We start from the raw sequence: 13,275 nt of genomic DNA, 5'->3' as shown, positions 1-13,275 counted from the left end.
GTTCATCCCGAAGCTTATGGAAAGGACAGCCATTTGAGCCGCAGCTCACGTGACCTGTTGGCCAAGGCAGCTACTCCAACAAGTCAGAACCGGACGACCACTGTATGTATGTATAACAAAGACGAATGTAGACTCGTTAATTGAACTGATTGCATTGAAGATAGGGTATAGAATACCATTCCAGAATAGAAACTGAAAGCGAGAAAGCAGATCTAACCTTGAGCAAACCATGGACAAGAACAATCACTGATAACAAAAAGGAAAAATGCATGTTCATAATTTTTCTAGCCGTTGAATTTTGAGTCATCTCGTCTCTTGCCTCAAGACCAAGAGCATCAGTAAATAGCCTGACTGGTAATCAGATTACCTACGCCCTCCCCTCCCAACACGGAATCCACCCCGTCCGTGACCCGGCTTCCCGCGAACGTTCCTCCGCTTCTGAATCCCGCTGGGCCCGTGAGTCTTCGGCATACCGAGACCGCGACGGCCAGGCTGGTTGGGGCCTCCTCTTCGGTTCGACGAGGACTGGTGACGACCAGCGTTGTTATTCTCGTTATTATCGTCGCCGTCCAAGTCCATCTCGTCGCCGCGCTGCGACTTCTTCTTCTGCGCCTGCGCCATCTTGATCTTTCCGCGCTGGCCGCGGCGGATCGCGTCGGGCCCGCTGACGGCTTGGACGTACGCGTTGATTCCGCTCTCGCCTGCGTTCCCGCCGTCGAGGCCTCCCGCCATATCTACGTCCTCCTCGTCGTCACCTAGCAGGAGACGCCCGTCAGGACCGACCTTGGCGGCGCGCTTCCGGCGCGAGCCAGGGCCTGTGTTGAGGAAGCGCACGCTAGGCTTCGTGGTGGATATGTTGGCGAGGGCATCGGGGGCCAAGAGATCGAGCGGGTTATCTTCGGGTGAGAGCTCGCGGATGTACTGCTCGCTCTGTTTGCCCTTCCTATTGGCCTTGCGGCCCTTGCTGTGGTGTGCGTGGGTGGTGCCGTCTTCGTCGACGCTGATTTCGCTGGCGTCGTCGTCCGAGTCTGAGAAGTCCGAGTCGTAGACGGCTTTGTCAAAGGCGTTGCCGAAGGACTTGCTAGGCTTGTCGGTTGCCGGGGCCGCGTCCTCACCCTCCTCGTCTTCGTCACCTTGCTCACCCTCCTTCTTCTTCTTCTTGCGGCGCTCGCGGAGTTTACGGATGTTGACTACTAATTTTCGGTCTGCTTCACCGACGAGTTCTTCGAGGGGAGCGGCTCCGAAGCGGCGGATGAGTCGGTCAAGGATACCCTTCACCTTGCTCTTGAGACGACCCTTGTGCTCCTTGCTCCATACCATCAGGTTTGGAACCAGAGTGCTGAGACGAGAGCGCAGGGCGTCGTCAGGGAGAACGACAACGGCTACCTTAACGAAGCCAAGCACGGAACGGACAATCTCTCGGTTATTGCTGGTAAGGAACAACTCAACGGTTTGGACCAGATCCAGCCGCATCGCGGGTTGGATGTCCTTGTGAAAGTCGAAGAAGAGTCGTGACAATGCAGTCACCGAAGCGGCAACCATGTGCGGCGAGCTACCGGCCAGACCGGCAGACACCATGGTGAAGAACTCCTCAAGCGTGGCAGGAGCATCAGGCGCATTGTCGGGCATGTGCGGGACGAGCGAGTTCCTGATCTTGGTGCCGGGTGGGTTCAGCTCGGCATTGGTTGTTCGGTTTGCGAGGTGGATCAACATGTCAAACGAGGCAGTGCGAGCTTTCTCATTACTTTCCTTGCAGCCCAGCACAACCTCGGATAGGATTGAAGGGATGAAGTGGAGGTCGGATGTCGGGAGGTATGTGACGAGTTCGTGGATGGCGAGCATGCGGTCTCGGCGGGCAGAAGCGGGCGTCTTGTCAGATGTGGCGAGCATGAGGGACTGCAATTCAGCGTTGCGTTCCTTGAGCGCGGCAGCTCCTGTCTCTGTCGAGGCCAGGCGGGGAATAAGTTTGTAGGCTTTCTTGATGAGTTGCTGGTCGTTGGTGCCCCCGTTCAAGATTGCTGCAGCCATGGCGAAGAGTGTGGCGAAGCTTGTGCGAGGCAGGTAGATCGACATGGCAATAACCAGGTCGATGAGTGTGTGAGAGGTTGGGGGCATCTTGTCTCCAGAGTTTGTGGGCTGGTTGCCTTGCTTGGCTGCCTCCTGCTCCGAAGTCACAGAGGACTCGAGCATGGTGGTCACGCGTTCGAACGTCTCGTTCAATTCCTAAAGCACTGTTAGCACGGATATACATTATAAGATGGATATAGAATGAAACCAACCTTTTCAGGTGTAATGCTCAGATACGCGTTGATGCACTGAAGGATAAACCCTCGGTAGTGCGGAAGCGTCTGGCTATACACGTTGAATAGGACTGCAAGAAGGTTGGTGGCAAACCCAGCAAGGTGAGCAATGTTCTTCTTGGCAGCTTCCTTGGTAATTCTACGCTGCAGAATCAAATCATCGCCCTCCTTCTCAACAGACAAAATGGCTTGGTTGGACTCGACCAAGTTCGCAAGTGCTTTGCAAACGTCCACTCGCAGGTCGGTCTGCTTGTAGAGAATGTTGGACAAAAGTTCGGCGAAGCTCTGGTCAAACGACTCCACCAGATCAAGCGGAAGTTCGCAGTAACCTGGAAGGATGGCCCATGTTTGCTGGACAAGTGTTTCGAAGATCTTCACCTCAACAGACTTCTCCGCAGATGCGTACTCCATAACCTTCTGGTACAGAGCTTCGCTGAGAGGAACGAATTCGGAACGGAAATGGCCCAAGTCTGTGTTAGTAACGCTGTCGCGAAGGATCGGCAGAAACCAGACACGACCGGGCTGGCCGGCCTTTTGCTCAATGAGGTTCAGCGGCAAGATCGCGAGGACAGCTGCAGGACCCATGGCCTCAATGGCGGCGCCAAGAACATTGTCCGCCTCTTTCTTCCCCTGGAACGCCTCGTTACCGCGTAATTCTCCAACGGTCCGAACGACGTCGTCAAGGAAGGGGCTCGATCGCCACTTGAAGCTCTCGAACATGGCGGCGCAAACATTGAACACTTCCATCCATGCGGCTTGGTATTTGACCGAAAGCAGATCCTTGGTAGCCTTTGCGAGCTTCTCGAGAGTTTTCTCGTCGTAGACGGAGGGATCGATGATAACATTATCGGGAATACAGTTGGCGACAAACGATACCAGGCACTCGGAAGCAGACACGCGGATGTTGCTCGACGGTGACGCAAGATAGCTGGAAATCATGTTGAACAGATCGGGTAATTTCTCGAATGTATCCTCGGGGCTGATCTGGGCAGACACATCGTAACCGCGGGACAGCACAGCTATCCATGGTGGGAGGAGCTGCGAATCGTTCTGTGCGGGCTTCAGCTCGGAGATCGCCTCGAGCAGGCGCGGCAACTTCGAGGAAGAAAACTCGTTGGCCATGCTCGAGAAAATGACCTCGAACACTTCAAAAGCACCCATGGTGATATACTCGTTGGTTGAGCGAGACGCATTCATCAACAGCTCGCACAGCGGCTCGATCTTCTTACTCGGCCACCCATTCGACGCAACCGCAATCGTCTTGACAAGCTGTAAAGAGTGGATCACCAGCGGATCACTGTTCTCTTTGTGCGGATCGTTGCGGCCACGCTTTTGCTTCGACGCCGCAGCAATGCTATCGCTCAAAGTCCGCATCGCAGTCTCTGCGCACATATCTGCAGCGGGGTGGTCGAGGGAGGGGCTCGGAGGGGGTGTCTTGATAACCTTGATCAGGGCATCCTGCGCCCGCTTGCGCACCTTGGGACGGTGGTCCACGGCAAGACTAAGAAGTCCTGCAATAGCCCGTCGGGGACCAATCTGGGTGTGTGGGAGGTTCCAAGCCGGGACATCCTGGGCAATCAACAGCGACTCGAGGCAGCCAATAGACGGGCGGAGAAGCGGTGCTTCGACTTCGGGGAGGGAGAGCGCCGGCGCAAGGTTTGTGAGGATCTGGGAAAATTTCGAGCGGAGGATTGAAGCGGGGACATAGGCGGTGGTGATATCGAGGAGATAGACGACAGAGGTCGCAAGATCCTTGTTGACGATGCCTTGGGCGGCGGAAAGGGACTGTGAGAGGAGGGCTAGGAGCGCGGCAAAATAGGCAGTAGCTGAGAAATCTGCTTTCTGGTCCCGGAGGGTGTCCTCCACGGCGGACAGTACCACAGCAGTCTGCAAAGCGTTGTTAGCAGCGGAAAGAGTTGGGCGGGCTTGAGGAAACGAACATGGTGTTGGTTCTGCAGCTTGGGGGACTTGATCTTCTCGAGCTTCTCGGCCAGGGTCGCCATGGTGAAAGGATCGACCGACAGGCAAATTGAGAAGTCTGTTTCAAAAGATCTGGAGTTGCGAGGGGAATAAAAAAAGTGAGGAGAAGAAGTTTGCAAGGCTGCGGAGACTTTTTTGTGGTCCGCCTGGGAAAAAAAAAAAGGTACAGGATTCTTGGCGGCGGTAATCGATAGCAGATAGCAGTGGGCCACGACCAGCGATCAGGTATCTACGAGCGTAGTTATTCAATTTATCTCTTTTGTTTCTTCATATATTATTGGACACTCAAATTACTGTAGAGATTGTAAAAGGAAATGATGGAATTGAACTTGTGATAAACGTTTGCATAGACTCATGATCAGGCACCAAGGCACCAATCCTTCGATACCGCCATTCATGCCTTCAGCCAGACAAGCCCTAGATTGAGTCGTGTAGAGCACTCCTGCGCATGTCCCGGCCATATCGCCTAGACTGTACCTCCCACTCCGTCTCCTCGAGAGGCCTCATACCCCATCCTAATCTATGGTTCGGACCCGTCGATGGGACTCGCGAGACCTGACCGCAATGTTCAGCGAAAGAGCGGGACACTGCGAAGAGAGAGATCGGAACTGCCACCGCCTGATCCTTAGCAATGTTCACAAATGCCATTGCCATCTGCAGGCACCAGCGGCTGTCAAAAGACATGTTGCACCCTCAACGCATTGGTCCCGCGGAGCTTTCAAGCGAGGACGCAGAGACCGACGACCAATGGCTGGCCGAAGAAACAGTGTTCAAAGTGTTGCGCGGACTAGAAGAGAATCTCGCCACTATGTTCCGCCTCGAAACCAAGGCCTTGTAGCTTGTTGTTCGCCTTCTTGTCTCTGTTTTTCCGCTCGTTGTCTTCCTTCTTCTTCAGCTCGAAAACTTCCTTGAATGGCGCTTTCGTGAGGTTCGGTGGGATATCATCTTCCGTGTCGAGGTCCTATAAAACTCGTCATTAGAAAACTCGCCCACTTGCCAAACAGAGCCATTGGTGGCCTTACAATTTCACCAAGAAGCAGCACATTCTCGCCCCGAACAAGGAACACGCCCCGCTGGATTTCCGTATACAGGTTCCCCGCGTACAATCGCTCTATCGTATCTTGAAGGACGAGGTTCGCTGTAACAACCGGAGAGGGTCAAGGGTTAACCACGCTATGTCCGTCGATGAAACAACCGAGCGCATCGGACAAAGCCATACCGAACTGGTCCCATGTTCTCAAAACTCCAATCAACTTTCTTCCGTCGCGCAATACCAGGACTAATTTTTCTAGCACGGAGTCAGTTCCGAGCCCACGGTTTCACATCGAATATCAGACAGAACACACTATCTGTGAGGTCGAGCAGCTGCGCGGCGGTGGTGAACATCTGCGGTGGTAATTGCGGCGGGCCTTGGGTCATCGGCCCAAGCATGTTGTTGCTCTGTTGTTGAAATCCCTGGGGCTGGTTGCCATGCTGGCCGCCCGCAGGAGGGTCATTGATCGATAATCGCTCCATTGTGTCGATGGAGCTGGCAGCAGTCGGGATTGGGGCGCGGGGAGGGGTGATGGTAGGAGGGGAAATTGATCGGTGTCTGGTAGACCGAGCCGAGGGGTAATCGAGCGAATGTCAAGGAAGGTAATAAATCAGAGAGCAAAGATAAATCAATATCTCAGTCGGCAACAGATATTCCAGCGCCAAGTGCTTGTACGTCAAAACAAGAGTCAAATTGAAGCTGCTGGACTGGACGCTTTTGCAACTCCGGATGTGGAGCGAAGCTGTTTGTCTTGTTTGTTTGGCTTCCTCCCCATTGCCCACTGTACTTGAAACTCATCTTTGGTCTGGAACTCGAATTTCTTTTTCTTTTTTTCTGGTTCCAAATTAAATGAGAGGATTTGATGCAAGTATATCAATTGATTTGACTGGTTGAATAGCGGAATTCGAGAAATAAGGTGCGTTTCTGGAGCACGTTGGCGATGACTGAGATCACTAGTATATATATAGTAGCTTCGACGTTCTCTTGCCTTTTCTTTTTCGGAACCTTTGAAATCAACACCACCAATCTCCAGCACTGAGATATTACATTCAATCTATGCTTTACTCCACGGTTCACCTGGAAGAATGGGTGCGGATGAAGGAAGAATATGATGCCTCACATTCCTCGCACCCCCAGCCGCAGCTCAATGCAAGCCGCATCACAGACCAGCCATGAAACATCGGTCTGTCAGCTCTGTCATTACACAGAGTGATACCAGGCGGCTCGAATGACACAGCCACTGCGATTTGAAAAGGTTAAGTTCATGTCACTCGTCGAAACAAGGGATGGCCTCCCTCTTCAACAGGAGCACGACAGTGAGCTCATCCCTTCGGCATCAATAATCTTCATCATTATACAGGCATCAAAATCATAAACATCACATAAAATGAAAACAAGTTTTGTCAAATCATACAACGCGTCCGACTTGCCTGGTTGACAGGCTTTTGTTCATCCAAAGGGCGAATTCTGTCTATATAGGTGCGCAGAAAACCCCTCCAAAGCAATTTTAATACAATAAGCGAAGAAACTGATGCCAGACACAGCATCGAGTGTGATACTCTTCTGCTGTATATAGATGTCTGCCTACGGGACGTTGACACCTCTTCGTTGTCCTCGCATTCGTTCTTCTCGTCGTCGGCTGTACGGAACGCAGTATGGCTCATCCGACGAACCGACGCTGGCGCGAACTGGTTCCTGCCGCCGGTGATATGCTGGGCTAGATGGCTGTGGCGCGAGTTGCATCGCCTTGAACTGGTCGACGCTGATTACTCTCAGGTTATAGAGATATCGCATCAGCTCAAAGTCGGGCCGGCTTCCTGCGAGTGTCTGGCCCTGCTGATAGTGAAATGTTTCCATATGGTCCAGCAGGAGATCCCACGCTCTCTGGTGCAGAGTGCTGCTGAACCTTTCCGCCGGGCAAAGAGGGCACCGTGCTGTATCGGGCGGTTCATATGTTCGAAAATGGCTCAGGACGTGCGTTCTCCATTCTTCGGTATCATCAAAGGTGTCGTGGCAATCAAGGATATGGAAGAGGCAGATGTATATTTGTTGTTGGTGGGCAAGAGGGGAGGGCGACGGGGAAGGAGAATGGGTAGGTCTCTGGAGACCATGGTTTGGAGGTACGACGAGGGCTCCCGTACCATCTTCTTCAAGGATACCACTTCCGATAATTCCCGATGGCCACAGTGTGTCAAGGTACAGGCTCGATGGTGTTGAGTCCGAGGACGTACTGCCCGTCGACAAGGAGGGGACGGCTGCTGCTCCGTCGGGCCCTGGCATATCTCGAGAAACGACGTGCTGTGCTGGAGGGCAGCACGGCCTCGAATCCTCGTCCTCCCGCCTTCTACCAGATCTGGTTGACATGTTCCCTGGTCGTCGAGACGCTCTAGGTGTGCGGGGAAAGTCCTCGCGATCGAGCGCTAAGATGCGATACGGCTTGCGAGACTACCGGAGCGATCCTGCTTCCAGATGCTTAGTCTGTGGATAGCGAGTATCAATGCGACGCCAACCATCGTTGCGACTCGATCATGATCAGTGTTCTTGACCCTGCGGGGCAACTCCACTGAGAACAGAGACACAGTCCGAAGGGAGGTAATGCGGAGGGAGGGCCAGCTCACTACCTTCTTATACTGAGGATGCCGTTGGGTGCACAGCAAGCCGATACACGCGACCCGCCTTGTGCGTTCTTTGCTTTTTCTTCTTCCGAGACCGAACCAGACTCGTTAGCAAACATGCCTAGTCGAGGCGGGCAGCTGCATCAACTACGGGTGACGAGATGGGAACGAGCGAGTTAGTGGCCATATTCGAAAATGGGCAGCATGCAGCGTGAAGAAACTGTTGCGGGGAGGGGAGTGAAGAGATGATGGTGTTACCCGCTATAACGTTGTTTGCGTGAGCTGCTAGTCTGCATTGGGATATCACGATAACATCGCCCATTATGAATCCCCACTTTGCCTCCATGGACACCGACGTCGAAGATTCTGCATAAATGCAGCAGAAACCATCCTTCTCAGGCTAAGACTTTGATGCGGAAATGCTCTCAGAACCACACCATCCAAAGTCAACCTCCGTATCACTCATCGGCCGCTGGTGGGATATCACTGCCCTGCGATTGGCTTACTCGACGCTATACTCCCGTACTCGATGTTTCGAATCCGATATCTCACTCGCCTGGTGCCGTTATTTTCCTTGTCCCCTTGGCACCTCGAACTGATCTTTTCTGATTCTTCAACATGACTCGACCATACGCTCAAAGGGCATTGTATAGCGATTGTTGTCCAGCCCATCTCTAAGAAGCGCCAACAAAGAGAGAAAGGATAGAACAACCGTCATTATGCACACAGCTGAAAGATATACACATCTCACAATGCCCATTATTGATCCCTTTCATACTGATTCTACAACGCTCACCTCGCTGTATAAATAGCACCTTCGACTCCATCGAGTATCTCCTCATCAGACGAAAGCACTCACCACTCATCGAGTCTCTCTAGTCTGCTTTGCACTAGAGATCAAACTGACCACCATGGCTCAGAACAACACAAAGATGATTGCCTCCGAGGCATCCCGCATGCTCCACAGCGGAAACATCGCCAACGTCCTCTACAGCTGGCTCGCCATGAACCTCGCCGGAGTTGAGACTAACTCTCTAGAAGTCGAGCTCGTGGTGAACGACAACACAGTCCAAGCCGCAATTGGCGTCTTCCAAAACTTTGGGCAATGCACAGACTCCCGCTGCAACGAGCTCCTCGTGCGGCGGCGGAACGTCGAGTCCCCGCAAAGACTACACTACCACCCCGTCCCCGCCGCACACTACCATATGGGCAACGGCCAATACCTGCTATCCCTCTTCATCAAGACCGCCCTCCTCTGGTGGCTACCGGATTTCACACTCGGTACCCCAGCACCCAACGACCCGTATCTAACCATCTCCACTAACCCCAGCTTACCTCTCCCCGCAGTAGCAGGAGAATGGCGGAACCTCCACCCGATCAAGATCCTCAAGCCGGGCGCCTTTGTCGACGCTACGATTTTGCTCTTCTGCCGGAACGCCTGCCACCATGAGCGGCTGGGCGCGCTGTACAGTTACATGCTCGCGGCCCTGTGCGATTCGGAGCCTGGTACGGTTAAGAAGACTCCCCGCGCCGAGTTCCAGCGGGCCTGGGACTGCTTCAATGGTAGATTCCCTGCTGGGACTGATCCTCTCTCCGAGATAAAGAAGCTTCGACAACGCTTGATCGAAAAGGGTGAGCTTGGGGTTCTGCCACCGGAGCGTGGGAATGAGGCAACTCAGTAAGTCGGAGCCTTTCTTGTTTCTTTGCTGTTGGTGGGAGCTCTGTACGGTGAGTATCCTCCTCTAAGAATGCCGGTTTCACTCTTTCCTATCTTGGTTTGCTGTTTTATTCTATTCATCCATGAGATCGTCCAATTGGAAGTACGAAAGATCTTCGGATGATACACAGTTTCGACAATCAAATCCTAATATCATCCATTAAATCTTTCAAGTCCTCCGTAAAAAGTATAATATTCCCCCAGTAATGTCTAGAATAGTAAACTCTTGACTTTCCATGCGCAAGGATCCATAATACACCCACGCAACCCAACAAAGGTCAAACTATAAAGGCAAAAAACCTTGGAACCAACCTCAAGCCACAACCTAACATATTACTAGCTCTCGTAGCTCTGCTGCATGCTTAAAAATCCAAAAAAAAAAAGCCTCCAGGGCTCTCTACCATGGTTGCCTTATGGGGGAAAAGAGAACCAAGCAAATCCAAAAGGTTCATTGAATATGTTCGTTCTAGGCCGGCTATAGCGGATATCTGACGACACTCCTGTCCAAGACTGACTCGCTTTTGCTCCAGGGCATCTTTCGAAGACTAGATCTAGGTTGAATTTAACTGCTTCCTGTGTTTGGGTTGTCGATCATGCTTGGACGTTTCATCTCAAATGTCAAATGTAACTGCCCAACAAAGTCAACCTGCTCAACGCGGGCAAAAAGGTACATACAATCCCTCCCGCGTCCAGCTTATCTACCTAACCAACCAGACAAGATTATTTTCAGAGACTGCGTCTACGAAGGGCTGCATAATGTAGCAAGGTTCCCCTCCCTCTGCTGTCCAAGATACGAGTGATAAACCGGGCTAGGTGCGCACGGGTGTTTCATCACCAGCGTAGGTCTCACACCGCTGTATCGAGGCGATAATTCTCGAATCTCCATCTCGAAGCAGATTCAGGCACTGTGTTGTGTTGGGAGATTGGGAACAAGATTATGAGTCATTAGGTACCAAGCTAGACAGACTCCAAAGCCAGCTGGCAGAGGCGCTGCCCAAGACCAAGAGTGAGTGAGTGGGTTTGATTTGCGTGCTGGATTCTACCTTGGAAGAGGGTCGGATCGATCTAGTCTAGATGTAGCGGTGGTTTGGTCGTGTGCTCTGTCGTTCAGTGAAAAGGCTTCTAAGGTGGAAAGGGACTTGGGCGAAACCACGTAGTGCCTCTAGTAGTTAATACCTGATGAGCTCCCCGTTGCGATATCGCCAGCTGGCATTCCAGTCGTCTAAGCCGGATAATCTAGGAATGTACATTACGTCAATGGAATGTGGAGTAGTATATTGCGGGGTGAAGGAGAATTTCCGCATGGCATGATGCCACAATCAAGAATTTTTTTCACTTGGAATCCGAAAGTGCTTGTCAAAGTGTTTGGAGTTGATCTAATAATATATAGAGGAATCGAAGAATTATAAAAGGAAACTGTCGAGACAAGCTTGTTCGCGTGTCTGGAATTATGAGGACGCAGCCTCTGAATGAAGACATAGTAGGAAAAAAAAAAAGCTGAAGAGCTTTATCCGATTGGAGAGGATCTCAAGAATAATGTTTGGGGAAGAGAAGAGAAGAAGGAAAAAGAGTAAAAGGAAACCATCCGTCTATATGGGCGACGCCTCGCAAAGTAGTATAATCAAACAGTCAAGAAAAAACAATCCTTTCACCCGACACCGATGATGCCCAAACCAAGCCATAAATGCACAGGTAGTCTATATCTTTCGTAGCGCGCATGAATCACGGAATTTTGTTGAATGCGAATGTGTGAGGCTAATTAGAAGCGCTCAGCCAAGTCGCCGCCAGCTATTGAGTTGGCGGTTGAGGAAGAGACTGATGAAAACCCGGTTGGATTTAACATGTCCTGAACTGCCACTTTGGGCATCTGAGGAATGGGGAGTTTTCGCTGCGCACCCTCCGGTCGAGACATGATATCGCTGATGCTGGGTCCGTTATGAGACTGGCTGGGGCTGTAATAGTTGGGACCATCAGGCTGAGGCTCCATGGGCGCAAGAGCCGGGGTGTGGTGGAGTGATAGATGGCGGATAGAAGGCAAGTGCAGTTCATTGGCAGACATGGGCTTCAACCGCGGAGAGTGGGCAGGAGTAGCCAGAGGTGTGTGGTCGGGAGTGGGAGACAGCGAGTCATGTGAGAATGTGGGGGAAGAAGGAGCGGTAGAGTTGGGCGAGTTGGGCCTTGAGCGCTTAACGCGGTGTGACCCATACGAATCCTCTTCCTCGTGCGAGTGAGAACGACTCATGCTGTGCGAGATGGCGTAGGCGGACAGAGAAGGAAGACCTCTGTTGGCATGACGAGGACCAAACATGTGATGGTTGCGCTGACCGGATCGGAATCCGAAAGTCTCGTCACGCTCCACTTGGGAGGCAGCTGTGGCGAGAAGGTTGATGTCCATGCCAGATGACGCCCGGTCGCTCGTACGAGAGTAAGGGCTGAGGTTAGAGCGCATGTGGTTCGCGTAGTTGGAGAATGAATGCGGAGGAGAAATGTCGGGCGATCCGACCTGAGAGACAGGGGCAGATCGAGTGATCGGCTTGCTAGGAGGGGGCATCAAAGAGCCCGGGTTGGTGACCATCGCATTGCTGTCCTGGCCCGCAGCAGCAGCCGCCGCAGCCGCCGCGAGATGCTGAGCCTTGTTTCCTCTTCTCGAGTTGGGGTTGTTGTGAATACGCGAGTGGCGGGTAAGCTCATCTGAGCGACTGAAGCGTTTTGTGCACCCAGGGAATTGGCAAGCATGAGGCTTCTCTCCAGTATGCGTGCGGATGTGTCTGGTCTGGTGTTCCAGGCGGTGGAAGGCACGCTCGCAAAGAGGACACTTGTACGGTCGGGGAAGGTCCTGGCGGGTTTCCTCACCCCCCGGTCGCCCGCCGTTGTGTTTAATCACGGGCGGTAATAAACTCGCAGAGGTAGCCATTGTGTTGGACTGAACACTGGACGGGCTAGAAGTAGCGTTGGTGGTGTCGACCGACGTGGAAGGGGCAGAAGCCGTGCTATTCTGAGGATTCAGTAGATTGGAGAAATCCACTGACGAAGCTGATTGCGGCATGTGAAAACTCGTCCTTCTGTAGGTCCGAGGAGACCAGGGTAGGACAGAGCTAGAATGGGGGGAATCGCACGGTCGGTGCGGTTCAAGATGAGCCGAGGCGAAGGATGTTCGTCGCGGACAGGGGGAGGCAAACTCGGCAAGAGGCGATCGCCCGCACTAAGACGTCCTAGGCCGGTCTTTGTTGTCGAAGCAGGCGGATGATATCAGAATCCTGCCAGGGTAATGACAGGCGTTGCTTTTTGAGCGAGAAGCTGGCCGGTGAAGATGAGGCGATGTGCACTACTGGAGGTGCGAGAGAAGACGACTTTTCTTATCGAAGGCGCGTCGACGTCAGGTTGACGAGATTTGTTGGGGTAGTACGCCGGGACTCGACAGACAGGGGTGTGAGCGTGCAAGCTTGTGGTGGGCGAAGTCGAGGGGAAGATTCGGAAGGAAGAACAGAGGAAGAAAAATCTGGAGAACAATCTGGGGGAAGGAGAATATAAGAATGAGGTATCGGAATGGAGGGGGAAAGAAGAATGAAACGGAGCTCGGGGGAGGGGAGAAAGAACTGGAAGAGAGGACAGAGGGGGTTATCGGAATCG

General features: G+C 52.7%; 5 protein-coding genes across 5 annotated transcripts; 1 reads left to right on the top strand and 4 right to left on the bottom strand.

Moving 5' to 3' along the window:
- Window positions 1-17: 17 nt before the first annotated feature.
- Window positions 18-4,407, bottom strand: BJX68DRAFT_240666 (mRNA-binding protein RRP12). The gene is made up of 3 exons (XM_071040715.1): window positions 4,241-4,407; window positions 2,280-4,187; window positions 18-2,223 (listed from the first exon to the last, which is right to left on the bottom strand). The coding sequence occupies exons 1-3, from the start codon at window positions 4,301-4,303 to the stop codon at window positions 364-366; spliced, it is 3,831 nt and encodes a 1,276-aa protein (XP_070897168.1). The 5' UTR covers window positions 4,304-4,407; the 3' UTR covers window positions 18-363.
- Window positions 4,408-4,904: 497 nt separating this feature from the next.
- BJX68DRAFT_123438 (U6 snRNA-associated Sm-like protein LSm1) lies at window positions 4,905-6,030 on the bottom strand. The gene is made up of 4 exons (XM_071036164.1): window positions 5,627-6,030; window positions 5,500-5,568; window positions 5,303-5,418; window positions 4,905-5,241 (listed from the first exon to the last, which is right to left on the bottom strand). Exons 1-4 carry the CDS (start codon window positions 5,793-5,795, stop codon window positions 5,068-5,070), a joined length of 528 nt encoding a protein of 175 aa, XP_070897167.1. The 5' UTR covers window positions 5,796-6,030; the 3' UTR covers window positions 4,905-5,067.
- A 501-nt stretch (window positions 6,031-6,531) lies between these two features.
- BJX68DRAFT_123423 (uncharacterized protein) lies at window positions 6,532-7,942 on the bottom strand. Its single transcript, XM_071036163.1, has 2 exons — window positions 7,932-7,942; window positions 6,532-7,772 (listed from the first exon to the last, which is right to left on the bottom strand). The coding sequence occupies exon 2, from the start codon at window positions 7,675-7,677 to the stop codon at window positions 6,898-6,900; it is 780 nt and encodes a 259-aa protein (XP_070897166.1). The 5' UTR covers window positions 7,678-7,772; window positions 7,932-7,942; the 3' UTR covers window positions 6,532-6,897.
- A 615-nt stretch (window positions 7,943-8,557) lies between these two features.
- BJX68DRAFT_123411 (uncharacterized protein) lies at window positions 8,558-9,698 on the top strand. The gene has a single exon (XM_071036162.1). It carries the CDS (start codon window positions 8,840-8,842, stop codon window positions 9,608-9,610), a length of 771 nt encoding a protein of 256 aa, XP_070897165.1. The 5' UTR covers window positions 8,558-8,839; the 3' UTR covers window positions 9,611-9,698.
- A 1,245-nt stretch (window positions 9,699-10,943) lies between these two features.
- On the bottom strand, window positions 10,944-13,275 carry BJX68DRAFT_240657 (C2H2-type zinc finger protein). Its single transcript, XM_071040714.1, has one exon. The coding sequence runs from the start codon at window positions 12,689-12,691 to the stop codon at window positions 11,405-11,407; it is 1,287 nt and encodes a 428-aa protein (XP_070897164.1). The 5' UTR covers window positions 12,692-13,275; the 3' UTR covers window positions 10,944-11,404.

This window comes from Aspergillus pseudodeflectus, assembly GCF_044049435.1.
Source record: "Aspergillus pseudodeflectus strain CBS 756.74 chromosome Unknown BJX68scaffold_32, whole genome shotgun sequence".
Taxonomy (NCBI): domain Eukaryota; kingdom Fungi; phylum Ascomycota; class Eurotiomycetes; order Eurotiales; family Aspergillaceae; genus Aspergillus; species Aspergillus pseudodeflectus.
The sequence above is the reverse complement of the archived record's forward strand: the minus strand, read 5'-3'. Positions and strand labels throughout refer to the sequence as shown.

What these genes read in the sequence shown, in the direction of transcription:
- BJX68DRAFT_240666 (XM_071040715.1), bottom strand. Translation starts at nt 4,303, where the DNA reads ATGGCGACCCTGGCCGAGAAGCTCGAGAAGATCAAGTCCCCCAAGCTG. An exon ending in AGCTGCAGAACCAACACCAT is followed by an intron (nt 4,188 to 4,240) that starts GTTCGTTTCCTC and finishes AACGCTTTGCAG; the next exon opens with ACTGCTGTGGTACTGTCCGC. An exon ending in TGAGCATTACACCTGAAAAG is followed by an intron (nt 2,224 to 2,279) that starts GTTGGTTTCATT and finishes ACAGTGCTTTAG; the next exon opens with GAATTGAACGAGACGTTCGA.
- BJX68DRAFT_123438 (XM_071036164.1), bottom strand. Translation starts at nt 5,795, where the DNA reads ATGGAGCGATTATCGATCAATGACCCTCCTGCGGGCGGCCAGCATGGC. An exon ending in GAGAACATGGGACCAGTTCG is followed by an intron (nt 5,419 to 5,499) that starts GTATGGCTTTGT and finishes CGGTTGTTACAG; the next exon opens with CGAACCTCGTCCTTCAAGAT. An exon ending in TGCTGCTTCTTGGTGAAATT is followed by an intron (nt 5,242 to 5,302) that starts GTAAGGCCACCA and finishes CGAGTTTTATAG; the next exon opens with GACCTCGACACGGAAGATGA.
- BJX68DRAFT_123423 (XM_071036163.1), bottom strand. Translation starts at nt 7,677, where the DNA reads ATGTCAACCAGATCTGGTAGAAGGCGGGAGGACGAGGATTCGAGGCCG.
- BJX68DRAFT_123411 (XM_071036162.1), top strand. Translation starts at nt 8,840, where the DNA reads ATGGCTCAGAACAACACAAAGATGATTGCCTCCGAGGCATCCCGCATG.
- BJX68DRAFT_240657 (XM_071040714.1), bottom strand. Translation starts at nt 12,691, where the DNA reads ATGCCGCAATCAGCTTCGTCAGTGGATTTCTCCAATCTACTGAATCCT.